The sequence below is a fragment of the Lutra lutra genome, chromosome 8 (genome assembly GCF_902655055.1).
Source record: "Lutra lutra chromosome 8, mLutLut1.2, whole genome shotgun sequence".
Classification (NCBI taxonomy): Eukaryota; Metazoa; Chordata; class Mammalia; order Carnivora; family Mustelidae; genus Lutra; species Lutra lutra.
This window is the reverse complement of record NC_062285.1, coordinates 69,998,456-70,025,735: the sequence shown is the minus strand read 5'-3', so window position 1 is coordinate 70,025,735 and position 27,280 is coordinate 69,998,456. Positions and strand designations below refer to the sequence as shown.

General features: G+C 42.3%; 1 protein-coding gene and 1 non-coding gene across 2 annotated transcripts in view; one reads left to right on the top strand and one right to left on the bottom strand.

Moving 5' to 3' along the window:
- PKP2 (plakophilin 2) overlaps window positions 1–26,218 on the bottom strand; it is a 94,892-nt gene extending 68,674 nt beyond the window's left edge. The window contains exons 1-3 of the mRNA XM_047741119.1: window positions 25,906–26,218; window positions 10,660–10,772; window positions 9,268–9,962 (exon numbers count right to left, since the gene is read on the bottom strand). Coding sequence (XP_047597075.1) covers window positions 9,268–9,962; window positions 10,660–10,772; window positions 25,906–26,128 — 1,031 coding nt within the window. The 5' untranslated portion in view covers window positions 26,129–26,218. The remainder of the gene's footprint in view (window positions 1–9,267; window positions 9,963–10,659; window positions 10,773–25,905) is intronic.
- On the top strand, window positions 1,525–1,629 carry LOC125108092 (U6 spliceosomal RNA). Its single transcript, XR_007129779.1, has one exon. It is a non-coding gene; the product is annotated as a U6 spliceosomal RNA (small nuclear RNA).
- Window positions 26,219–27,280: the final 1,062 nt, after the last annotated feature.

Sequence of the window (27,280 nt, the reverse complement as noted above, 5' to 3'; positions counted from 1 at the left end):
CCTGGGGTTGAATCCACAGAATGGGGCTCCACACTCAACAGGGAGTCGGCTGCTCCCTCGCTCTCTGCCCTTCTCCTCAGCCAGCTCCCACCCCCTCACCGCCTCCTGCTCGTGCTTGGTCTCTAGCTTGCTCTCTCTCTCAAGTAAATAAATAAAATCTTAAAAAAAAAAAAAAGTGAAACAACCTTATTGCTGATATGGAGAAAGTTTCAGTGGTCTGGAAAGATGATCAAACCAGCTATAATATTCCCTTAAGCCAAAGCCAAAATCACAGCAGGGCCCAGACTCTCCTCAACCATGTGAAGTCTGAGAGAAGTGAGGAAGCTGCAGAAGAAAATTGTGAAGCTAGAAGTTCATAATGTTTAAGAAGCTGTTTCCATAACATAGAAGTGCAAGGTGAAGCACCTTAAAAAAAAAAAAAAATTATTTGAGAGAGAAAGTGCATGCAGGGTGGGGTGGAAGGGCAAAGAGGGGGAGAGAAAGTCTTAAGCAGACCCCTCTCTGAGGACAGAGCCTAAGTGGGCTTATCTCCCAACCCTGCGATCAGGACCTGAGCCGAAATCAAGAGTTGGATGCTTAACTGACTGCACCACTCAGGCATCCCTCAAGGTGAAACACTTCTAAAGATATCTATATATCTATAGATATAGATCTACTATCTATATATAGATTTACATATCTATCTATATATCTACATATCTATACATCTATCTATAGATATATACATATATACATATATATCTATATATATTTTTTTAATTTGTTTTATTTTTATTAGAGAGAGTGCATGCAAGTTGGGGAGGAGGGGGAAGAGAGAGAGAGTGAATCTCAAGCAGACTGCACACCTAGCATGAAGCATGATACAGGGTTTGATCTTATGATCCTGAGATAGTGACCTGAGCCAAAATCGGGAGTCAGGTGCTCAACCGACTGAGCCACCCACGCACCCCTAGGTGAAGTACTTTGTAGAAGCTACAGCAAGTTATCCAGAAGATCTTGCTGAGATCATTAATGAAGGTGGCTACACTAAACAACAGATTTGTAATGTAGACCAAGCAGCTTTATATTAGAAGAAGATGCCATCTAGGACTTTCACAAGTAGAGAGGAGAAGCCAATGCCGGGCTTCAAAAAACAAGGTCTTTTGTTAGGGATTATTGCAGCTGGGACTCTAAGTTGACGCCAATGCTCACTGACCATTTCCAAAACCCTAGGGCTCTTAAGAATTATGCTAAATCTACTTTGCCTGTGCTCTATCGAGGGAACAACAAACCCTCCTGGATGACAGCACATTTGTTTGCAACATGGTTTACTGAATATTTAGCCCAGTGTTGAGACCCACTCCTTGGAAGAAAAAGATACCTATCAAAATATTACTGTTCGTTGACAGTGCACCTGCTCACCAAGAAATCAGATGGAGACATACGACGAAATCAAAGTTGTTCTTAGGCTTACTATCGCAATATCCATTCTGTAGCCCATGGATCAATGAGTAATTCTGACTTTCAAGTCTTACTATTTAAGAAATACATTGCTTTGGCTGTACATGTACTAAAATTGGAACCACACAGAGATTAGCATGGCCTCTGTGCAAGGACAACATGCAAATTCATGAAGCGATTTACAGTTTTTATAAGTCAGTAATAAAAGGCACAGCATAAGTATAGTCGATGATACTGTAATAGCGTTGTATGGTGACAGATGGCAGCTACACTTGAGATGAGCATAGCATAATGCATAAACTTGTGGAATCAATATGTTATATACCTGAAAATAATGTAACATTGTGCATTGACTACACACACTCAATTTAAAAAAATTTAAAAAAAATACATTGCACAAGGCTATAGCTTCCTTAGATAGTAATTCCTCTGATGGATTTGGGCAAAGTGAATTGAAAAACTTCTAGAAAGGATTCACCATTCTGGGTGCCACACAATAGCAGTGCTGATTCAACATGCCTGGCTGGCTCAGTTGAAAGAGCAAGCGACTCTTGATCTCGGGATCACGAGTTTGACCCTCACGTTGGGTGTAGAGATTACGTAAATTAATAAAACTAAACTAAACTAAAATAAAGAGCATCCTGATTGACAAGGAAGAGGTCAAATATCAACATTAACAGAAGGTGGGAAAAAGTTGATTTCAGCCCTCATGGATGACGTTGAGGGGTTCAGGACTTCAGTAGAGGAAGCAGCTGCAGCTGTGGTGGGAACAGCCAGAGAGCGAGAATTGGAAGGGGAGCCTTAAGCTGGGACTGAATTGCTGCAGTCTCCTGATAAAACTTTAATGCAAGAGCAGTTGCTTCATATGGATGAGCAAAGAAAATGGTTCCTCGAGATGGAATCTATTGCTGGTGAAGAGGCTGTGAAGATTGTAAAAATGACAACAAAGGGGTTGGAATATTATATCAACTCGGTTGATAAAGAAGCCGCAGGGTTTGGGAGAATTGCTTCCAAACCTGAAAGAAGTTCTCCTGTGGGTAAAATGCTATATCAAACAGCGTCACATGCTAAACCGAAATCATTCATGAAAGGAAAAGTCCATCAATAGGGCAAACTTCATTGTCTTATTTTAAGAAACTGCCACACCCCACAACCTTCAGCAACCACCACTCCCATCAGTCAGCAGCCATGAACAATGAGGTAAGACCCTCCACCAGGAAAAAGATAACCGCTCTCAGAATGCTCAGATGATGGTTAGCATTTTTTAGCAATAAAGTATTTTTAAATTAAGGTATGTACATTGTTGTTTTAGACATAATGCGATTGTATATTTAATAGATTACAGTGTAAGCAGAACTTTTATGTCCACTGGGAAAACAAAACATCCATATTAGACCCACTTTACTACAATATTCACTCTACCTTGGCCGTCTGGAAACTAACCCACCATACCTTTGACGTATGCTTATAAATTCCCTCTTATAGCCGGCTAACTCACTAATCCATGTGTAGATAGGAGTTTATGTATGTGTAGGTTGTATGGTGCGTTTGGGTGTGGTGGATGTGACACAGGTGAGAAGGTAAGAGTAATGGGACCCAGGACTAAAAACCAATACCCAGTGCTTCCAATACACATGTTCAGACACACCAGTGTCACCTCATGAGTATGAAGGTATTAAGAATGAAGCAGAACAGTTGGGGCACCTGTACTGAGAATTATATAATGATCTCCTGTTTTAAAGTTGTGCCTCAGGAATCAACTTAATGGGTAAAAAATGTAGGCTATTACTATTTGAGTCATTTTTATTTACTATAAACACAGCTTTTAAAAGAGATGAAGGGGGGCTACCTGGGTGGCTCAGTGGGTTAAGCCTCTGCCTTCAGCTCAGGGTCCTGGGATCGAGTCCCACATCAGGCTCTCTGCTAGGCAGGGAGCCTGCTTCCTCCTCTCCCTCTCTCTACTTGTGATCTCTCTCTCTCTCTCTGACAATTAAATAAAATCTTAAAAAAAAAGAGAGAGAGATGAAGGGGCGCCTGGGTAGCTCAGTCGGTTAAGCGGTTAAGGGTCTGCCTTCAGCTCAGGTCATGATCTCAGGGTCCTGGGACAAGTCACAAGTCACGTGTTGGGCTCCGGATTCAGCAGGGAGTCTGCACCTCCCTCTCCTCCCACCCCTCCCCCTACTTGTGCGTGCTCTCTCTCTCTCTCAAATATATTAATAGTTTTTTAAAAAATAAATAAAAAAGAGATGGAAATATTCTACATGCATGGATTCCAATGCCTTTACAGAAACATCAAAACTCTAACACTCTCCATCTCGTGGGAATTTTAAGTGTTTACACCCTCGAACGCTACACGTGTTTTAACTGATGAAGGATCACTTATGAGAATAATAGCCTTCTGTTAGATGCAGGTTTTTTTGGTTTCTTTTTGTTTTTTTTTTTTTTAAAGAGTAAGCCTCTAATCCACTTCATAAGTCACATATGTCTCAGGGAAGTTTGCATTTCCCAACACTGTAATGGCCACAAATAATTCCATTACTCTAATCCTTTATTCCCCTGACCGTGATTCACAAAGAGCTCTGCATCACGGCTCGTCAACCCAGTGCTACTTCACTTTATCATTAAAAACAACTCTCACCCTGAAGGAAGACTTCCTCTTGAAGAAGGTCTGCTACAGCTGTGAGGGTGTCGATTCTGTGTTCGCCGTCCCTGAAGTCCAGCTCTGTAACATGGCCTACATTCTGATCTCAGTCTAGCTCCATCTCCGTGCCACCTTCACCCCTCCCTTCCCTGCTCTGTCTGCCCCATCCGCCAACCACATTGAGCTTTCTTCCTTCTCTAAACACTGTGTGCCTTCTCACAAGCTGCTCTGATTTTTCTAGAAAGCCCATCGTTCTACCTCGTTCTTATCCATTCTTCATGACTCAGTTCCAATATCCACAGCTCTGAAATCTTTCCTGTGTCCCCATCCCCAGCTAGATCTTTTCTGAATTTCCTCCTCTATCCTCATTCCTCCCCTCCTTCCCTCTCTCTTTCTCTTCCTCCCTCTTTCCTACTTCCCTTTCCACTCAATCACAAAACACTTCTGGAAGCCTGTGGAAATGAGACTTGTGAGATGGCGCTGGGAGGTGGGTGGGGGTGGAGAGTAGGGGGAGACTCTGCCCTGGGCCCCATTATTGCCCGAACACATTCTCCAGAACTGAGTCTTTTTTAACCATTTAAGATAATATAAAATGATTTCAATGTAAGTGAAAAATTCAAGAGGAAGCAGTGTAAAATATCTTTGGTCAGAATAGGAGATGATATAGGAAAAAAAATAAAAACATGGTACTTTTTTGTCTGTGCAATCCTTCAGCAACTGCCATTCTTGCTGACTAACAATGCAGCCCTGCCCCAGGCTGGTTCCCAGATATTACATACATTAATAGGGCTACACCTCGGAGGGCCTAACCAATGTGACATGATGAATGGAAAGCTCCTGGGTGATGTCAGATGCTCAGGAAATACAAATTCCGCCCCATCACAAAGTTTAAGTGTGATGAAAGTACTGCTTTGGGAATGTGCTTGGTGTGGGTATGTGTTCCTTGAGACTGTTTTGAGGGGAATAGAAGAGTCTTAGCTGAGGCAATAAAGCCTTGAACTGGGCGAATAAAAATGGAAATGGAAAATAAGATACAGTTGAAAGATACCTGAAGAATCAAAGAACTTAAAGACATTGGTAATTAAGAGGATATGGAAGGTTTTTTTCTGCTCTGTGCTGCTCTATTATCATGAACTTGACTGGTAATCCTACTAGGGATCGAACCTCTCTCTCCACAGGCTCCATCTACTAATCTTAGAGCACAATGCTCTTTTGTTCTCTGAATTCCCATAAGCTAGCACCTGATGATGTGTCTTTCTTTTGCACCGATCCTGTCCTAGACCTTCATATAGTCCATTCCATTTTCTATCTCTTACAGTGCTAGGTACACTGGAGGAGTCTGACATGCATTTGCTGAACCACCACTCCCCAACAGATACAAAAATCATATTTTTAGAAAAACAGATCTGAAACATTTCACTTGGTAATTTCTTAAACCTTTTTCACCAATCTGATTTAGAGCAGATATTGAATCTCTTTTCACTCCAATGTCTTGGTTTTCAGCTGCCTTAGTAACTGTCTGACCAGCCATTCTTCTTTTGGAAAGAAAGATCCATTATACCTTGTGTTATTATGTAGGTTTATAATTGTACCTGCCTACTCTGTAGGAATGTTCCACATACATGAAAGAACTCTTCTTTATATGTAGGACTTTCACCAGACATTTAAAAAAAAAAAAAAGTAGATTTCAAAAACAGGGACTAGATAGGTTTGAAAGGTTTGATGTGGGAGAGAATGCAGGGCAAAGGAGAACATGGGGTCCTAGAGCCAGGACTCTCAGGAGACGGCCCTGGGAGCCGAACTGCCACGGGGCACACCTTAGAAGGAAGAGACGCAGACACCATACACACAGGCGTCAGGCAGAGATGCCACCTTGAGGACTTACTTCCCTATTATTGGAAATACCCTCTTTTCTTTTTACACAGAGAGAAAATTTTCAAGAAGAGTTCATTTTTATGAATTCTGGTCTTTAGTATAGCAACTCTGGGAATCGTCAAGAATAGATTTCTTACCCTTTATTTCAAATTTCTTGACCCTCAGGTGTTCCTTCTATTCTTTGATAATTTAGTCTAATAAAATCTGCCCTGTCCATTAAAACAATAACCCAAAAATAGCATAGTTAATACTTCTTCTAGAATGTAAGCAAGAAAAGAACTTAAATGGCAAAAAAATACAGATTTTATGTTTCATTTCTTCCTTCCTTCTTTCATTCTCTCACCATGCACTTATTTAGTGCCTATAATGGGTCTGCCTCTGTTTTAGGGTACTGAGAATACAAATATAAGACATTCTCAAGAAGTTCAAAGTCTAGAGGAAAAGCTGTATGAAATGAATAACCACAATGTATTATTCTGCACCCACACAGTGCTGCTATCTGGGGCACCCAGATTACAAGGGGAGTGATCAGGAAATAGGCAGGATCTGAGTTACACCCAGAACCATAAGGAGCCAGGCAAAATCAGAGCTACTGGGGATAATGAGAGACAGACAGACAGAGACAGATGGATATAGATAGATGGAAAAAAGGAAGGGAGAAAGGAAGAAGGAAGGGAGAAAGGAAATACACGAATGAATATCTATTAAGTGAAGAGGTTCCAAGTGGTCTGTTTGTGTAGGGGTGTGGGGAGACGGTGGTGAGAAAGGGTGGAGGGGAGTAGGATTGGAGTGATAAGCAGAGGTGAAAACGCGGGCTTGGGCCATGTGTGCCATCCTAGAAAGTACAAAAACTTGGTGGAATTATGGAAAGGTTACAATCGAGGCAGAGAAAGAATCAGATTTGGTAAGATCATTCTAATGGTCAGAGGACAGTTCTGACTGAGCAAGACCAGAGGTACAGAGATGTGTGCAATGGAGATGGACAGAGGGGTAAAAAGTTAAGGCCCGTTGGGGAGGTTGCGATACAATGTGGGACTCTGGAGGGTTGAAAATAAGCATAACTTACAGGTTTGTAAGGGGCAGGACTTCAGTTCGAGGAGATGGTTAGGAGTAGACAGTAGGGGGGAGCTAATACATTTAGGTTTTGATATACTGAGTTGGGGATGCCCAGGAGGTTGCTAGAAATATATGCAGATCTCGATAGAGTTCAGGATAGAGGACAGTTCTGAAGAAAAAACTTAGGGAATCACGAAGATGAGTGTAGTAAACGGGCCTTCTTGAAAGAGTGCCCAGACTTGGAGAAGGATTACCGAAGGCGACCTCTCTGAGCATGCAGAAAAGGAGCACACGGAGAAGACTGAGACACAGCTCGAGAGGGGAGTGGAAAACCAGAAGAGGCTGGTGCCCTGGAAACCGAGAGAAGAGAGAACTTCACAGACAGTGCTGTCAAATCTGTCCAAAGGCTGAGTAACATGAGGACGGAATAAATATCTGCTTCGGATGTAGCAAAAAGGCAGTCATCGGTCCATTTGTGAGGACAACACTTCCACAAAATGGTGGGGATGGAAGCCAAAGTACGGCAGAGTGATGAGAGACTGGGGAGTGGGAGGGTGCTTCAAGAAGCACGGGGGCACAGAGATGGAGGAAGAGAAGAATGCCAGTTGCCAGAGGATGTGGCATCAGAGTTCCATTACTGCTAAAATCACTTTGTGAAAATCGTGCCAAGCACAAATCCTAGAATGTAGCAGGCGTTTAATAAATTTTAAATTATCCACTTAAAGGCCTTCTTCCATAAATAATGACCTCATGCATTTTCTTCTTTATAAGTACGTCCACAGTGACAAAGATCTGCATTCTATAAGAAATGTGAGAAGTCTCAGGCTCAGTTTTGTTTTATAAAAACTATTTCCTGGAGTACCTCAGTGGCTCAGTCAGTTAAGCATCTGACTCCTGATATCAGCTCAGGTGGTGACCTCAGGTTTGTGAGGTCAAGCCCTATCCCACCCCCGATCCCAATCAGGCTCTGTGCTCACCAGGAAGTCTGTTTGAGATTCTCTCTCCCTTTCCCTCTCCCTCTGCCCCTATCCTCCCTCCCACCGCCTGGATGCCCCCTCTTTCTCTCACTCAAATAAACAAATCTTTAAAAATTTCCTGCTTCAAGATTAGATGATCCTAACATCTTTAATCACCAGTGTCTGAGCAATCAATGAGCAGACAGCACAAAGTCACTTAAAGGGATGATAAGTGGTAACAACTTCCATTAAGCAACTTTAGAAATAAAACAAAAGTCATGTATTTAATGTTTTACCATAACAATACTACATCATTATTTCTGGAGTTACTGATTTAATAATCAATTTCTCAACCTTTCTCGTAGTAACTTCCTCAGTTCATGAAATTTGTACTCCAGCATTAAACCTGAGTAAGACTGGGGCGCCTGGGTAGCTCAGTGGGTTAAAGCCTCTGCCTGTGGCTCAGGTCATGATCTCAGGGTCCTGGGTTCGAGCCCTGCGTTGGGCTCTCTGTTAGGCAGGGAGCCTGCTTCCTCCTCTCTCTCTCTGCCTACTCGTGATCTCTCTGTCAAATAAATAAATAAAATCTTAAAAAAAAAAAAAACAAAAGCAGAGTAAAACTTAGGTTCTAAAGATCAGATTGGTCATGCCAGGAAGTCAATATGAGAGGCAAAAGAAGGACTTCAAGAATCTGGTTACTTTAATTATTCAGTACTGCCAAAAAAATTCTCTCCAAATCACTGCTGCTAGCATCAAAAAGTAAAAGCGTCAGGCATCAAAGGAGGGAAAGCGACACCTGGGGATTAAGCTGCCTTTGCTTACTTAGGTCTCCAGCTCTCCATTGTTTTACAACAGTAGTTATCAAAATAGCAGATGAAGTTCACTCTTAGCACCAGCTATACGCATTTTTTCCTTTTTACCTTCCTTTAGTTCAAGGAATGATTGAGACAATGCATGCAATTAACCATTTCTTGGTCTACATTAGAGTAAGCACTCATTCAGAGCAGATTCTCACACAGCCAAGGGGTGGCCATGCCTTCAGCCAGTATCTAATTTGGAACATATGGACTCAATGTCACATTTCCCCACAAAGCTGCCATAGGAGCAGGTAGCTTGGCCCCTGTCCCTGAGGGAAATAGGCTAATCTGTCAATTAGGCAGCTGCCTGAGAAGTCACTGTTTTCATCGCTTCTCTCTAGAAGCCTTTCTCGGCAGCCCCAGAAGTGCCAGCTCACCCTGAAGGGCTGTGGGAACAGAATGTGCTGGCACAGGCCGTCCCGCTGACCGAGAAGGGACTCACCCGAGCTGGGAGTCGGTGAAAGTGCTTCTGTCCAGGAGCAGGTTCCCATTTCCAGCTGCTGCCACTTGGCCGGCCGTCATGTGCGTCCTCCTCCCCCCTGCATCCACAGTGACACTGGGCCCGGCTTCCCTCACCTTGTGGGTGCTGCGGAAGGAGCTCTGGTGCCAGGAGTGAGGGGCCCTATTCTGATTGACCACCTGCAGGGGCGCCAGTGGCCGGAGGTGCCCAGGGACAGGCCCCGACGTCAGATAGTTCTCTTTCTCCAAGAGGTTTCCCATGCTGTGACTGGTCCCGGGCCTGGGGTACGTGAGCACCACTGAGTTGACAGGGGCATTGTCGAACACGGTGTCACTCACAGACCCATACTGGTGCTGTCTGTGGTAGGTGTCATAGTGGCGATGTCTGCTCATGGCCCCGGAGGGACTGAAACCAACGATTTCTGAGCGAGCATATCGAGGTGGCAGAAGGAGGGTGGATCTCCTGCTGTCTTGGTGCCACAAAGTGTGCCCAGCCTGACTTCTCTGGCCATACTGGTAATCACTGTGTGAGTAATGAATCCTCTCAGGGCTGCTGTCTGGAGAAATCTCAAGTCTCCTCAGAGGCTGCCTCAAGGATCTTTCTTCCACTGACTTCTGTGAACTGTACTGTGCTGTTCCTCTCCCCCAGCGACTTTCATAAGTGGCAGTGGTGCCTGTCTGCAGAGAAACAAAGTTTAAATGTGGCATAAGTCAGTTTTCATCTTTGTTAAAGACCAAGGATCCAGGACTATTACATAAGGTGTCCATTTCTCTGTCTCACATGAAGATGTTGGCCACTTTTCTTAAAAAAAAAAAAAAAAAAAAAAGGGTTGACTAGTTGTTTGTACCAGGATTTGATACTATTTAAAGTTCCCAGTTTTGGAGTGCCTGGGTGGTTCAGTCAGTTAAGCATCTGCTTTCAGCTCAGGTCATGATCCCAGGGTCCTGGAATTGAGCCCCACATCAGGATCTTTGCTCAGCGAGGAGCCTGCTTCTCCTTCCCTCCCCTATTTGTGTTTCCTCTTCCCCTCTCTCTCTCAATAAATAAATCTTAAAAAAAAAATAAAGTCCCAAGTTTTCCCTGGTGTCCACACAACATCAATCTTCATATAATTAGTTTAGGGAATGGCAATATTTGAGAAAGGTAAACATTAAAAAATAATCTATGGAAGGGGCGCCTGGCTCACTCAGTTGGTGGAGCATGTGACTCTTGATCTCAGGGTCATGAGTTCAAGCCCCATGTTAGACACAGAGCTTACTTAAAAAAAAAAAAAAGGTAAAAAAATTAAGATATACAAAATTTTTAAAAAGCTATGAAAGTTTAAAAATGTTTTCATGGTAATCTGATAACTAGGGTTATTCCTTGGTATCCTACCTTTAGCATGTCATAGGTTTTAATACCAGGTGAACGCCGACCAGCATAGTCACTTTCAACCAAGTGTAGGTTATAGACATACTCAGGAACACTGCTGGTTCTGTGAAGATTTCCTGCAATCAAGCATATAGTAAAATATTAAGTGGGCCAATCAGTAGTTAAAGATTACATAACGGATTTAAGTAATTAAGACCAATAACAAGTATCAGGTTTATATTAGTGTTTTTAAATGCTTAACATCACCCTTGGATATGGGAAATGACCAAATGTTATCACAACATTCTTTATGAGATTTCAAAATAAAAGTTGAATTAAGAATAAAAACGTATTTTTAAAAATACTAGTTAAGTTTTTTTGTAAGAAAAAGGAAGAATGAAGAGAGACAGTTTTCACAAAGATCCAAAAATGGGGGCACCTGGGTGGCTCAGTGGGCTAAGTGTCTGCCTTTAGCTCAGGTCATGATCCCAGGGTCCTAAGCTTGAGTCCCACATCCAGCTCCCTGCTCAGCAGAGAGCCTGGTTCTCCCTCTCCTCCCTGCTCTTTTCTCTCTCGCTATCTCTGTCTCTCTCTCTCTCTCTCTCAAATAAATAAATAAAATCTTTTAAAAACAACAACAATAACAAACCCCAAAGATCCAAAAATGTTTGCTATGAAACTGAGGAATTTGGGAGTCATTTATTGGCTCAGGTGGTCCATTGCATAAACATTCCGTTTCTTGGGGCTCCTGGATGGCTCAGTGGATTAAAGCCTCTGCCTTCTGCTCAGGTCGTCATCCCAGGGACTGCATCGGGCTTTCTGCTCAGCAGGGAGCCTGCTTACCCCTCTCTCTCTCTGCTTGCCTCTCGGTCTATTTGAGATCTCTGTCTGTCAAATAAATAAATAAAAATCTTTAAAAAAACACAAAACACAAAACATTCCGTTTCTTAAGTCGGAGGAAAGAGAACTCTATTTCTGGGATGGAAATTCTGAAGTTTCCTGAGAAGGGTATAGGTGCATAAATATAATGGTGACAAACAGAATCGTGACTCAATACTAGTAGATAAGACAGCCTGTAAAAACAGCAAGGTGGGTCAGTACAGTCAAAGAAAACATCCACTTGAAAGGGGCCAAGCCTGGGGTTGAGGTACTTGGCACCGTGAGTTAGGCAGGGGATGAAACCATTCTCTGCACTACGAATGAGTGCTTTTGTGGAACCAGCCTCGATCTTAGTCTGGTGGTCTAATCCAGCCCACTCCCCTACAAACACTGAGTAGGAGGCAGTGTTTCCTGCTCAGCTCTGTGGGTCTACAGGGACTCTCAAAGGATGCATGTCTCTTAAAACAGTTCTTTTTGAGGAGAGGGGTGGTAGGAGACAGTGTTGTGACCCTCTTCGACTTTTTTACCCTTCTCTCAGCTTTCTGTTTGTTCTTCTTTTATAATCTCCCACCGCCTTACCAAAAACAAAACAAAACCTAATCAAAATAATCACAGATCTCAGGGTACCTGGGTGGCTTAGTCAGTTGGGTGTCTGCCTTTGGCTCAGGTCATAATCCTGGAGTCTTGGGATTGAGCACATCGGGCTCCCTGCTCAGTGGGGTGTCTGCTTTTCCCTCTCCCTCTGCTCCCCACCCCTGCTCAGGCTCTCTCTCTCTCCCTCTCTCTCAGGTAGATAAATGAAATCTTAAAAAAAATAATAATAATAATCACAGATTTCTAAAACCTAGGTAATTTCTGGTTCCCTGACTTTAATCAAAATTTCTTTTTCTTTTAAAAATCAGAGGGAAAAATACTCAATGAACTCTCCTAGGTTTCAGACTTGTGAAGGATGTGGAGAATAGAACAACACAGGCGTCCCTTTCCAACACAATTGGAATATACCGACATACTCTCCCAGCAAGACTGTAAAAAGTCAAAATTTCAAAGGCTAACAATAGATTCACTTTTTTTTTTTTTACAGAACCACATATTTTGAGGGGGAGGGGGGATGATTGTTGCCAGAGGACTAAAAAGTATGAATCCACCCAAATTATGTTTGTACATGTGTCTTATTTCCTGAAGCCATACAACATGGCTGGTAAACAGCTTCGGGCCTCAAAGGGTCCTGGAGGTAGGTAGGCTTGTAACTGTAACCTTTCTATAGACCAGGGAAGTTGAGGTAAGCCAGGTACCTCCTGTTTTTACAGGGGCCTGATTTCTCCATAAGGGCAGGCAAAATGTCAGGTAGCCCTATGTTTTAACCTCAATGACAGAGAACCTCCACACGGAATGACACGGAATGAGGGAAAGGAATTCTTTACAACCCCAGAACAAAGGCTGCAATGCCTTAAAGATTCAAATCTCCATGTCCGCCTGGGGCTCCGGCTAAAGGCTGGTTGAGGCTGCCCCAGCTCTGCTCTCAGTGATCCTTCTGATCCTTTCCATCCTTCCGTCACCCAGACTCCTCACCCCAGGCTATCAGAAAAGCAGAGCAGCAGGCCACACCTCCTGGTGGAGAAAATGAGGCTAGCTGGGCAGGGCTAGGGGACATCCTGGCTCTCATACTGAAGGGTCAGGGACGAGGGTGCTCTCAGCACTGGAGGTGTAGAAATCAAATTTACCGTGTCTCAAAAAGAGTCATTTCAGAATTTTAGATTATATGAAAACTGAATATATGAGTCAGGGACAATCTAGAATGGAAAAATACTAATAACATATGTGGACGGTAGCTAGAACTATTAATTCCGGTTTCAAGGCTGATGATGTAAGGGCATAGTTGTTTTGTTTTTTTTTTTAAGATTTTATTTATTTATTTGATAGAGATCACAAGTAGGCAGAGAAAGAGAGAGAGAGAGAGAGAGAGAGAGAGGAGGAAGCAGGCTCCCTGCTGAGCAGAGAGCCCAATGTGGGGCTCGATCCCAGGACTCTGGGATCATGAGCTGAGCCGAAGGCAGAGGCTTTAACCCACTGAGCCACCCAGGCGCTGTAAGGGCACAGTTTAAAAACCATGCAATTTTTTTTCCTGGGTCCCTCTAGCCCATCATCACCAGCAGTATTAAGGACTACCCCTCCCCTACTTTCACCGCAGACATTCAGGGACAGTTAATAGGGGACTACTTCCATTTTGAAGCTGAGATTCCTGCAAGGATTTTCTAAATGTGTAAGAATCTTTGGAAAAGATCCAGCTAAACAACGTATCTTATCAAAATAGCTCATCAGTGAGTTTTATAATCAGGCTTATTGAAGTAAAATGTTTAATTCATATTGTTGCTGGGGGCTGTAAGGCTTTTTAAAGCAACTTACATGAACTCCTTGTATCTCAATATTACTTTTCTTTAAGGAGTTCAATTATTTTATATGTTTCTTTCCAATATTCTGTGATGCAGAGCCAGCTCCTATCATCTCCTTTATAAACAGGGAAACTTAATTACTTGCTTTAGATTGCAAAGCAATTTTGCATCATGTTTGAATTCTGGGTTCCTCATTTCCACTGGTCTCTGCTATTTGACTGCAATGTAATCTTTCTGGAACTGCCATTTACCAAAGCTCTGGTGGGATCATTATCACAGGTTTTGATTGGAAAACCAAAAGCAATCATTCTCTTTCCTCTAGAATCTTCATCTGGGCAACTCCAAATACTCTGTAACTATTAATTTTTTATTTGCTGACATAAGTCCTTATAAGGAAATTTATCCCTCAGTTTTCAGATGAATGAATTGAGACCAGTTTACTGGTTCCCAAAATAACTACAACACAGTTGGGAACAAGGAATAAAATAAGCTTGGATCTTTAAATCACAGACTCTCTTCCTGTGCGGCAAAGCCTGTACCTCCTGGTACTTAGCTTGCAGGTTTCACTGGTTAAAAGGCCAGTCTCAAACAACAAGCAATGCATACTGATTTGCCCAGCAGTCATGAATTTGCTGTCAGTATAGTGGCTTAAAGATGAATTAGCAGCTGTATTCTAAGCAGCTTATTCTTAGCAGCTGTATTCTAAGATTTTATGTTTTTAGAGATTTTATTTATTTGGGGGCGGGGGAGGACAGAGGGAGAGGGAGAAGCTGACTCCCCACTGAGCAGAGAGCCTGATGTGGGGCTTGATCCCAGGACCCTGAGATCATGACCTAAGCCAAAGGGAGACACTTAACTGACTAAGCCACCCAGGTGCCCTTGTATTCTAATATTTTAAAGAAATTTTGAACTGGGTGGAATTTTAAAATATATATATATTAAATAATATAATTTTATATAATTATATAATTAATAATAATTAATTTAATTTAATTATATATATATCAGGATGGAAACATATCTTTAAGACAATTTAAGACAAGTCATTTTCTGTTCAGAGGAATAAATAAATAATAACTAAACATATGTAATAACTCAGCCATGCCCTTCTTCAAAAACAGAAAAAGAAAGCAAACGAAAATAAGCATAGCACATTTACAGGCACAACCTGCTTTAAATAAACCAATATGAAAATTCAGACTTTCTAACATGGAAAATTAGAGTATCATTATATTTCAAAGAAGTTGTTCACATCACAAAATGAGGCAGGTTTCTTCCTAAACAGAAGAAATCTGTGGACTTGGCCTGGAGCCTCTACTACACTACTTTCCGTGTGCCTAGACAAATCACTTATATGCCTCAGTTTCCCATAATTCTAGTTACTAACAGAGTTGCTGAGAGAGGTTTACCTGAGAAAGCATATATTCAAATGCTTTTAAAACTGTAAAGCTATATGTCAGGCTCTCTGCTCAGCAGGGGGCCTGCTTCCTCCTCTCTCTGCCTGCCTCTCTGCCTCCTTGTGATCGCTGTCAAATAAATGAATAAATATTTTAAAAAAAACTGTAAAGCTATATGCAAAAATGAGATACTGTTTTTTAGAATTTGGGTTATGAAAATTCGTTTTTTACCCTTTCTCATGAAGTAATCTGTTCAAAAAAGAGGGATAAACTAGAGTGCATGCTTTAATTTACACTGTGTTTTACTGCAGAATTTTTATTCTGGTAAATTTACCAGTGATCTTTAATTTAACTTTCTCTGGTTATTTGTGATTGACCCAGCTACTGAGGATCACAACGGCAGGACTGTGGTTTTTCCAGCCATTCATTTCATTTACACAGTGTGCAAATGTGCTTCTTGTGTCTCCTAAAGAAGGTGGGGATTTATAGGAACTATTTCAAATTAATATTACTTGGGCAATATTACCCATACCTTTCTAAGAATGCCAGAGACATTTTATAAGAGAAATGAAGACTGTAGTTACAGAACAACTTTAAACTCCACCTTCTCAAATAAAAAGCAATGATAGAGCAGGGGTGGGGTGATGGGAGTGGATTGTGATGGTGGAAGGATTCCAAACTGTTCAGAAGACTGCAAAGGTGTAGAACTTACAGGATAATGTAATTTTCTCTCTTTCCTGGTCCGAACGTGAATCTGAATGATAGGACTCCCTAAGTAGCTGTTAGGGGTAAAATATCTTGGTTTCTGGTTATGTATGCCAGTATTGTCCAAAAAAATGGATTATGGTTAGGATTAAAAATAAACTGACTTCCATAATCAGTTTTTTTGTTTGTTTGTTTGTTTGTTTGGGGGTTTTGTGAGCAGATTTATTACCTAATTGGTTAAATTTAATACGCTTATAAAATCAAACTGACAAGCCTCTGTGACTCTTAGCTATATCTGAGCATGTTTTAAAAAATCAACTACAGCTGCCCTTATGGTAAATAGATGATTGAGAACCACTAAACAAGCAAACAAAACCTTTATATAACTTGCTTCTATTAGAATAGCATTCAAATTAAAAAAAAAAAAATTCTCTCAAGCTTCTAGTACTTTCTGGGAATGGTTAAAAAACTGATTTGGTTCTCCCTAGGCTCTAAGATGAGAATTTGTAGAGCTGGAAAGAGAAGAAATTCCCATGAAAACAGGTATGGTTAGATGTATACATAGACATCAGCAGGCATTCACTGCTGATATTGATTTAAATGCTACACTTCATTGTGGGGCCGGTCACAAGACGTTGCCTTCACAGTGTCGGCTAACAATGGTCTTTTGGTGGGAAGAGAGCCCAGAAGTCTAAGAGCTATCATCTTCTTTGATTTGGCCTTTCTGCAGCAACCTCTGGGAATGGTAGTTCTCTTTCTTCACATACCTTAAGAAGATTTAACTACTTCCTTAAGAGTAAAATTGGGGGTATGTTATTGCAGGTGAGAAAGGGAATCCGTTTTGAAACCTACTGGAAGAAATCTGTATAGGGAAATTCATATTTAAATGGCTCCTTAAAGTCATTTACTAACAACAGTGGGAGCTTAAAACATGAATTACATTAGGACCCGTTTAAGAACCGTACAATAGGACTCAGGAATCAGGAACAAGTGAAGGATTTTTCTTTGCCTGTGTGTGTCTATGACACAAGGTTTATTTCCCTGGATTTACATTAAAAACAACAACAACAACAACAATCTCTTTTATCTTTTAACTTCTGTTCTTACTTTCTAAGAAAAATGACCAGATATTTGTGGAAACCACAATTCTACAGCATGTATAGGTGTAGAAATCAGGTGAGTACTTGCTGAGGCTGGAAAATGAATGAAATTTGGTTTAAAGACCATGGCAAAGATATATTTCAAAGTAGGTCGAAGTCTATTCATGCTCTTGCTGATTGAAAAAAATAACAAAAACTGTGCAATGCTGCTTATTGTGATCAGGTAACACAACTTACGTCATTGACTATGAGAAACAAAGTGGTATATTGGGTATATGGTTGGAAAGGCCGAGCTGGGACTTTCTTACAAAGCTGATATTCCAGGAATTGGAACTGGGGAAATAGTGGGAAGGGATATGCCGGGGACAGAACAACTCTCCTCACACGATGGGCCACACGTGCCATGTACCACTGTGCAACTAGTCTGGGGCTACTCTCCCTCACACCAGATACCAGTCAGCCACTGGAAGCCCTTATTTTCATTTTTTTCCCCAATTCTTTAAAATAGATTTTATTTTTTACACAGAGAGAGACAGACACAGAGAGAGCACAAGCAGGGGGAGCACCAGAAGGAAAGGGAGAAGCAGGCTCCCGGGTGAGCAGGGAGCCCGATGTGGGACTCGATCCCAGGACCCCAGGATCATGGCCCCAGCCAAAGGCAGATGTTAAACCACTGAGCCACCCAGGTGTCCCGAGGAAGGCCTTATTTTTCAGAAGCCACCCCAAGCAGCTTCAGGTTATCCTCCGATAGATCTGTTTATGGCATGTGGGCGATAATCCTCAAATTACTGCTCAAGATAACCACAAAAATACATATTAAAAAGGACTCATATACTGCAGGTGTCTATAGCATGCATTTCATTAGAGTAGCCGGAATATGTCGTCATAGAATATGCGATTTTAAGCACACTGATGAAGTCCTACGTTGATCCATCCTGGAAATTTCTAAATCTATCAATTCCTGACACATGTCTCCTTACTTTGGCATTCCTGCCAACTCATTTGCTGAGATATCTGATAATGACTTTAGAACTGCAATGACAAATATCACATTATACTCACAATGGTCAAATATATTATACTCACAATGGTCAAAAAATTGAATTTACAGAACTCACAAACTTAATTATTTTTCTTTTAAAAATTCACTACAGGTTTTTGTAATGAGTCTCAAGTCATTATTTCCTCCTCCTCCTCCCTTTCACGTACCAGGACTAATCTCTTCCCTCCCAACTCATTCAGAGCTGCTGTCCCTTCTCCGTTAAAATCCTCCTTGCACCAAATCTTCCAGATGTATTTTCAGAAATCCCCTGCATTTTTCACATTTCTCTCTTACTGAAACATTTTCTGTGACTTGCAAATCTCCAGTCTTTAACTTGCATTCAAGATCTCTCTCTACCCTCTGAGATAGTGTCTATCCAACACCACTTTACTGAGTTTTGAGGGGGCGGAGAAGAGGTTAACCAGGCCAGGAGAAGGGAGGAATGAGGGTGGCAGGAATAGGAACACCAAGTAAGATAAGTCACACGTGTTTGTTTGGTGGGGGCATAGGAGTAGGGGTGATAAGATGAAGTTTGAGAAGTTGCAGGCATCACACCATGGAGAACTTGGAATGTCATGCTGAATGAGAATTTTACTCGTAGTGGAATAACTACGTTGACAGCAGCAAGGAACTGAAGGAATTCAAATCAAGAAATGATGCAGTGAGACTTCAGAAAGTTTACTCCAGTGGTGAGGCGAGAAATGAGTCGGAGTGAGGCCAGATTCAAGCAGGAAGAGTTTGTCTTACCTTCTAGGCATCCTGACATAAAGAATCATATTTGTACTACTGTTTCTAGCAGAGCCCTGCATCAGCACTTCACAAGTTCATTGTTAAGTAGGCATATGTCCTTATCCATTTGAAATATCCCAGTTACACCAATTCAGTGTGCACGGAGTGCTTCGGGCCCACATCTATCCTGTGGATCACCACAGTGGAGTCAAAATGGGAGGACAGCAGTCCTACACTTTGCTCTTGCCTTGGTGTGGATGGAAGGTGTTCAAATATTTTCTCCTGTGTCTGTCATTCTGGGAATATAGAGAGGAGAAAAAATTTCTTTGCCTCTAATGTAGGCAGACTCTCTCTTCTTGAGTGAGTAGACAGGATATGTTCCTTTTAGCAAGGTTGATTCTACATCTGGATGCTGAATATTTATTGTTATTCTCTTATCTGTATGCCTTTAGTATTAACCTGTAATATTTTGGTGGTTTATAAGTTCCTATTATCTGTCAAGAAAAGTTCCCATTTGTTTTCCTCCATCAGAGACAAAGGTAACAATACAATAATTCTGATGTGGTCCTCCTTATGCCCATCCTATGGATGTATTAGTGAGATTCAAGATTTAGTGGGAATAATTTATTAAGCTTCCAATAAGCAACGTTTTCTCCTGGAAATCAAGAGATTTCAGTACTTTGATCATGGGATTAACAGTGTTAAGCCTAAATCTGATTATTCTAAGAATATAAGTATATGGATTCCTCTTCTTTTTTCCTTAAAGATTTTTAAAATTTATTTATTTGACAGAGACAGACACAGCAAGAAAGGGAACACAAGCAGGGGGAGTGGGAGAGGGAGAAGCAGGCATCCCGCTGAGCAACCAGCCCATGGGGCTCAATCCCAGTACCCTGGGATTATGACCTGAGAGGAAGGCAGATGCTTAATGACTAAGCCACCCAGGCGCCCCAAGTATGCGGATTCTTCTAATAGTAATGGCAAATTGCATTTTCAAATGCTCAAGGCTTTTTTTCTTCAAATTATGCATTTCTATCTAAGACAACGTATTGGGTTCCCTACCTCATTTTAAGCACTTAAGAACATAACAACTCTTTTTATGTTCAATATCCAATCACCACTAATGCATTACACAAAAGATATAAAATAGATTTTTAAATATTTCTATTGTAACAGGATCTGAAATTCTGTTATTCCTACCATAAGAAGTCAAGAAAGCAAAATGGTTCACCCTAATACAAAGATTTTCTCCTCATTTTTTTTTACTCCCACTCGCAACGCTGCCTTCTACTGTTTACTTCCCCAGGAGAAGTATGGTTTACATCTTTTTTTTTTTTAAATATTTTATTTATTTATTTGACAGACAGAGATCACAATTAGGCAGAGAGGCAGGCAGAGAGAGAGGAAGGGAAGCAGGCTCTCCACTGAACAGAGAGCCCGATGCGGGGCTCGATCCTAGGACCCCGGGATCATGACCTGAGCCTAAGGCAGAGGCTTTAACTCACTGAGCCACCCAGGCGCCCCTGGTTTACATCTTCATACATTTGTGTACATGCACAAAATAGTTAGAGTCCAGCATTTGTCTAAGAACTGTATAATTTTAAATTCTTGGATATCATCTGAGATGGAAACAAATGATCTTTTATGGGACTTATTAATCAAGTCTGGTTTATATATTCCAGAAGTTCTAGCAACATATTTGTTATATTTCATTATATTCTTAGATAGGTTGCCAATAACATGTTTATTTTCTTAGAAAAGAAAAAATAGGGCGCTTGGGTGGCTCAGTTGGTTAAGTGATTGCCTTTGGCTCAGGTCATAATCCTGGAGTCCCAGGATCCAGTCCCACATCAGGTTCCCTGGTCAGCAGGGAGTCTGCTTCTCCCTCTGACCCTCCACTTCACCAGCTCTCTCTCTCTCTCTCTCAAATAAATAAAATCTTTAAAAGAAGAAAAAAGAAAGCTTTTATTGACCAGACCAGAAATTCCGTTTTAGTATAAAATCAGTTAACTGTATCTGAAAATAATGCACATATGTATATATCCTTATTTTAACACATGAGAAAATAAGTTTTAAAGCCAATAACCAAAACAACACTTTAGAAGAATGAGCCAATGTGAACAATACCACGAATACATAAGTCAGATGAATTCCCCTCTGTTCCCATCATTGGAACCCCTAGCACAGGGCACAGATAACATTAAAGGAGCCTCTTAAAAAACCTAAATAACAGTCTTTTCTTGAAGGGAATGTCTTGCATTTTATCTGTGACACATAGAGCATTAAATTTTTATAATCAAAATCAAACATTGTTATAGTTTCACTAATTCTGAAAGATTTCTACTACACTCTCACTCAAGACCTTATGCATAAAGGATGTGTTCTCACTATTTCTAAGGGTATGGAATATAGTTTTTGTAACCATATTTTGCTAACACTCTATTTCCTTTTATTAAGTATAATCAGAAGAATTTCTAAAAAACAAAACAAGGGACACCTGGGTGGCTTAGTTGGTTAAGCTTCTGCCTTTGGCTCAGGTCATAATCCCAAGGTCCTGGGACGGATGGGCCTCCCTGCTTAGTGGGGAGCCTGCTTCTCCCTCTCCCTCTGCTGCTCCCCCTGCTTGTGCATGTTCACGCTCTCTCTCAAATAAATAAAATCTTATAAAAAAAAAAAAACCACAAAACTAAACTAAAAACCTACACTTTTTCTGCACTCACTTTAAGTGATCTGCTAGACATTAAACAAAAAGTAGCCCATGGGCAATATTAGGCAGACATGGAGGTACATTAAATCAGGTAGCGCTAGTGACATAACTACATTCAGAGCAGCCTGGCACATCTCTGCCACCCCACCATCCGGCTCTTTTGCCCCCCCCCACCGCCCACTCCTGATCCCTCCCACTTTCTGAAGGACTAGCCACCTTGCTCCCAGAATTGCTTCATTCCTGGAATTCCTTTTTGGCAAACAAATAATGCATACAGGATTCGAACAGCTTTCCCACCCCTCACTCCGCTCTCCCCAATAACACCTATTAACAATAACCTTTCTTGCTTCCTTAACCAATTTTCAGTTCCTTCTCCAGAATTTCCTCTGTTCACAGATACTCAAAACATCTTGGCCAGGGAAACTAAGTAAATGACATGCTTCAAGTTTTTATGGTGGATTTCCAAAGAAGTTGCAAATTTTATTAGGATATTGTTCACTGTGTTTTACAAATATTACATAAAACAATTTAAAACAGGACTTTCTTCCCTGTTCAAGCACCTGGGGGAACTGTGTGTTAAGTATAGTAGTACTTTCAAATAAGTGTAATAAATAGGATATGGACACTTTAAACTTTTTCATTTGCTAATACTTGCAGTTCTTAAATGTCTCTGTTTTGTTTATAAAGTGATTTTTAAAATTCCCTACAATATACTCACTCATTTCACAATGCTGCTACACACCTCGGACCCCCCTGCCCTCTAACCCACGCCCCCTCACACTCAACACTTCCAAGAGTTACAGCCAACTTTAAAATGCTCTGCAGTTTAAAACAGCAACAAAGGTTACAATGATTTACAATGAAAACCACCCACCTATACACTGAGGTATTCAAGGCCCTTGCAGGATATTTATCAACAAATCAGCCTCATTTATCACATCTGTTTTCAGCAGATTATCTGTTGCCCCAATCTTGCAGGTATGTCAACAATTCAGAATTCTCCAGGGCTCTGGGACTAACAACAGTTAACACCGGGACCCTTTCTTCCCAGACTTTTCTTGTGTTGATACAGGACTCTTTCCAGACCAGCCCTACTCCAACAACTGCTTGTCTGTTCCAACTTTAGAGACATGATAGTAATACGGAAATAATAAAAACAATACTCACAACCATCACAAGCCCCAGGCCTTTCCAAAGAACTTTAATTAACAAACACGAACCACCCTCGGTAATTGTTTCATGGCACGTCAATGTTAAATTCCTCTGAAGCCGATTTCCTTTTTAAGTCTCAGAAAGCCGAGGCTTTGGAGTAAGTAGGTGTTGTTAGCGGCCTTATCTCTCTGCCTGACTTGCACTTCTGTGCTGAGTGTATTTCCGCTTGCAGGGAAGCTCCTGCTGTAATCAAAATATTTCAAACACTTTGTTTCTTAGTAGGCAGAACCATTCAAGAAGTTGCCCTAAGCATTAGAGCAGAAGCACCAAGACATCGTTTGTCCCTACCACTTCATTCTCTGAACTAGGGAATATTCCCGCTATTCTCTCCTAGAATGGTCTTCCTTCAGCCACCAACCCCTCTCCAGTACTTTTGAATTTTTGAGATTTAAAATCCCAGTTCCGGGGCGCCTGGGTGGCTCAGTGGGTTAAGCCGCTGCCTTCGGCTCAGGTCGTGATCTCAGGGTCCTGGGATCGAGCCCCGCATCGGGCTCTCTGCTCAGCGGGGAGCCTGCTTCCTCCTCTCTCTCTGCCTGCCTCTCTGCCTGCTTGTGATCTCTGTCTGTCAAATAAATAAATAAATAAAATCTAAAAAAAAAAAAATAAAAATAAATAAAATAAAATGAAATCCCAGTTCCTCTAAGAAGCTTTTCAAAATTCCCTTCAGCTAGTTGTCTGACTCATACTTCTAAACTCCAAAATGTGTTAGCTGCTCGTCTTTGGGTTGCTTGCTATTTTTTATGTGATAACACTTTTTTAGAGGTTTCCTTCTTAGACTTTAAACTTCTTGCCTAAAAGCAAGTACAAGTCTTTAATGCAGCCCCTGCACAGTGCCCTGCATGAAGAACAGACTTGTTTGATAGTTCTTGAAGTCATCAAGCAAAATGAATTTGCCATGTTATAGGGAGGACAGATCATGGTGTGTTTGGGGCAAAGAAACCAATAAATATTGAGAGACTGATGCATTCTTTTTATGCAATTGTTTTAAGGATTTAATGAAATGCAAAGATATGAAGATTTGAGAACAGTGTTAAGCACACAGTAGATGTTCAGCAAGATGATCCCTTTCCTTATGTTGATTTTCCCCACTCATTGAATAGTGGCTGTCCAGTTGCTCTTCTGGTTAGCCATTTTCAGAGGGTAAGAAATAACATTTAATGTGCATCCCCTGTGTCCCCCAAGCACAACGCCCTCGTTTGATTTCAGTTTAACACTGAATCTGCAAAGATTAACGGGGTGCAATGACGCCACTCATCAAAAATTAGCCTCAGTTGTCACACTCTCAAATGTAAATTTAGGTTCTTTTTTTCCATGTACTGTGGCAGTTTAGTGTTGTCTAGACCTCCCTACTCACAGAACTACCTCAATTTTACTTAGAGGAAAGTGAGAAGAGACCAGGGAGACCTCAGGGTCTAATAATAATCTCACTTTGTATTAATAACCAAAAAGCTTAACAATATAACTAATAAGTGGTTTAAAAATTCAGGCTTAGTGGTTTTAATACCAATTCTTCTACTTACTTGAGTGTTAACTTAACTGCTTAGTTTCCTCATCTGTAAAATGGGAGATTAAAACACCTAAAACAGGGCGCCTGGGTGGCTCAGTGGGTTAAGCCGCTGCCTTTGGCTCAGGTCATGATCTCGGAGTCCTGGGATCGAGTCCCGCATCAGGCTCTCTGCTCAGCAGGGAGCCTGCTTCCTCCTGTCTCTCTGCCTGCATCTCTGCCTGCTTGTGATCTCTCTCTGTCAAATAAATAAATAAAATCTTTAAAAAAACAAAAAACAAAACAAAACCAAAAAAACACCTAAGACAAAAGTATTTTTTTTTTTTTTTTTGAGAACTTACTGATACAATGAATGCAAACTACATAGTTCAATTCTTGGCACACAGTAGTGAATTGTATTAACTGCGATCACTAAATATCTTCTCTTTACCTTTCAAGTATGTAAATATTGACTGCCTGATTCTTTAGGATTCTTTCACAAACTGAAAACAATATAGCCTCCCAGGGTATGCTGGGTTTTTTCCCTAATGGGTTCTACATTTGCCATTGCCCAAGTTAGGTCCTCAAGAAAGAGTTCAACAAGGCAGGAAACAGATATCCCAACTTAATCATTCAATTAGTTTTCTCTTCTCTTTTCCGTAATAAGCCTATAATGCTTTTATAATAAAGAAAATAAATCAAACTACTAATAAAAGAGTTACTACTTTGATTATCTGATTTTTAGTAAAGGAGAAAGTGATAATATGTTCTCTAATTTTCGCAGCTGGTTTACCATCTTCCCTTCCACCTCCCCTATAAATGACTAATATAGTGCTATTGTTTTTTGAACCCCTTTCACTTCCAAGTTTAATTTTTTTGGAGAGACCAGGGCTGTGCCCCAGAGGACGTCTGCTCGCCTTAGCAAGGCGGGCAAGGCTGCTGCTGGCGGGGTCAAAGTCCCTTTCCTCCTCCGCGGGATGGTGTAGTTGTTCCCTGGCCCAGAGCCTCCTACTCAAATTTTTTCACTTCCTAGACCAACCACTCTCTCCGTACACAGGGTGGAGCGCCCCGAAATACCTGGGCGAGGCACCACAATCGCAATTTACAGGTTGTAAAAGGGAGGGCCAGTACTTTCAGGTTTTCTCTTTCAAAAAATTCATAGAGAGGTATGGATTCTTAAAAATCTAATAAAAGCTAGGAGCATTCTCCTCCAGAAAAAATGAGCATACCAGTTTTCTGCACAGAATCTCAAAGTGTTTATAGACTCCCAGACCCTCCAGATTAAGTCCACGATTCTAGTGGTGGGGGTTGAGGAAGGAGACTGTTAAGGAAGGGGTGAAAATCTTGTACTGAAATCTTTCATATTTATATAAATATATATAGATGCGTATACGAAGAAGCTGAGAAAGAGGTTATTTTAGAAGAGTGCTTTCCCGAAGTAAGTGGGTCTGAGTCTGGAGGCGCGGCAGGTCATACAAAGGGACCTCGAGCAACAGGTGGGCAGAACACCAGGTCCCGCGCCCTCAGAAAGCAGCGAGTCGAAGCAACAGGGCGCTGAGAATGAGGAAGGGAAAGGGATAAGGGGTGGGATGGGGGCGTTGCGGGGTGTGGCTGGGCTCCACTCACCGTTGCCCACCAAGCTGCGGCCCTTCCGGGCCAGGGTCTGCTGCACCTGCTCCTGGATCCGCAGGCTCTTGGCCGCCTGGCCGCTGCGGCTGCTGCTCCCCGCCAGCTTCAGCTTGGCCTCAGAGGGCAGAGCCAGGCTGGAGCTGTCCAGCTGCCCTAAGATCTGCTGGCCCAGGACTGTCCGGATGTAGCCGCACTCAGTCGGGGAGCCGGGGGCTGCCATCGGGCCGGAGGGGGCGACGAAGCCGCTTGCCTGCTGGGAGACCTGCGGATGAAGCTGCCGCGGAGCCCAGGGCACTGGCGCGAGCCCCGCCCCGCTGCCCCGGCCCCGCCTCCGGCCCCGCCTCCCCGACGCTTGGTAAGAGGCCCGGGCCGGGGAGAGCACGGCCTCGAGAGCAGAGGCCCAGATTTCCCCCGCAACCCCACCTCTACCCACCCGGGCAGGGGGCGCGGCTCCGGCCAGGCACGCGCACACGGCCTGGGAGCGGGGGCGGGGCCGGCCGCGCGCAGACACCTGGCGGGTTGGACGCCCCGCGGGGAAGATGGGTGCGAGGCGCGGTCCGCCCGGGGCCGCGCAAACCCACCGAGTCACCTAGGATTCCGCCCGCCGGGGCCGCGCCCGGCTCTGGTTGCAGCATTCCGCGTCCGCGCTGCTCTGGCAGAGGATGTGATTTCCGCTTAATTGCAGAAGCGGCCGCCCTCTGGGCAGGTGCGCCCTGGAGAGTCACTTATGATCCTGTGCTAAGATTTGCTAGTGGATTCCCCGAGTGAGCAGTTTATCTGGTTAGGCAGCCTCTGCCAGACTGTTCAACATTTCATGGTTTTCCTGGACCTGAGGGTGAGAAAGGTCAGGCAGGAAGGGCAGTTGGAGGGGAAGGTTCCAAGAAGATGATGTGTGTGAAATAAAAGACTTTTTTTAAAGGTTTTTTTTTTTCCCCGTACAACTTCAGGGGCTATGTACTTTTTGCACAGATGCAGTCCCAGAAACATATGTTCTTCCTCATTCAGAGCTTCTGTTTTCTCTTGTAAATACACAAATTGTACCCAGTACACTCTTGCTCACCCACTCCTTTACGAACACGCCCACAGAGAGAAACTCCAATAAGAGCTCTAGAGAAGAGCATGCTTTTAGTAGGTGATACTGTTTAACAGCCCTGCTAATGTTGATTAAGTCTGTTTATGATGGGGTTTTTGTAGAGGGCCCATGGAAGTGGCCTCTGACTTTCCATTGTATCTTCCACAACTTATATTTATCTTGCTATTAATTATGTTTCACGCGCGGTTGACTACTGAGAACTTGAGAGCCAAGCTCAACAGAAAGGGTCCTTGACCTTAAAGTTTACAGCAAGTCACTCGTCCTGATTTTCCTCTTTGG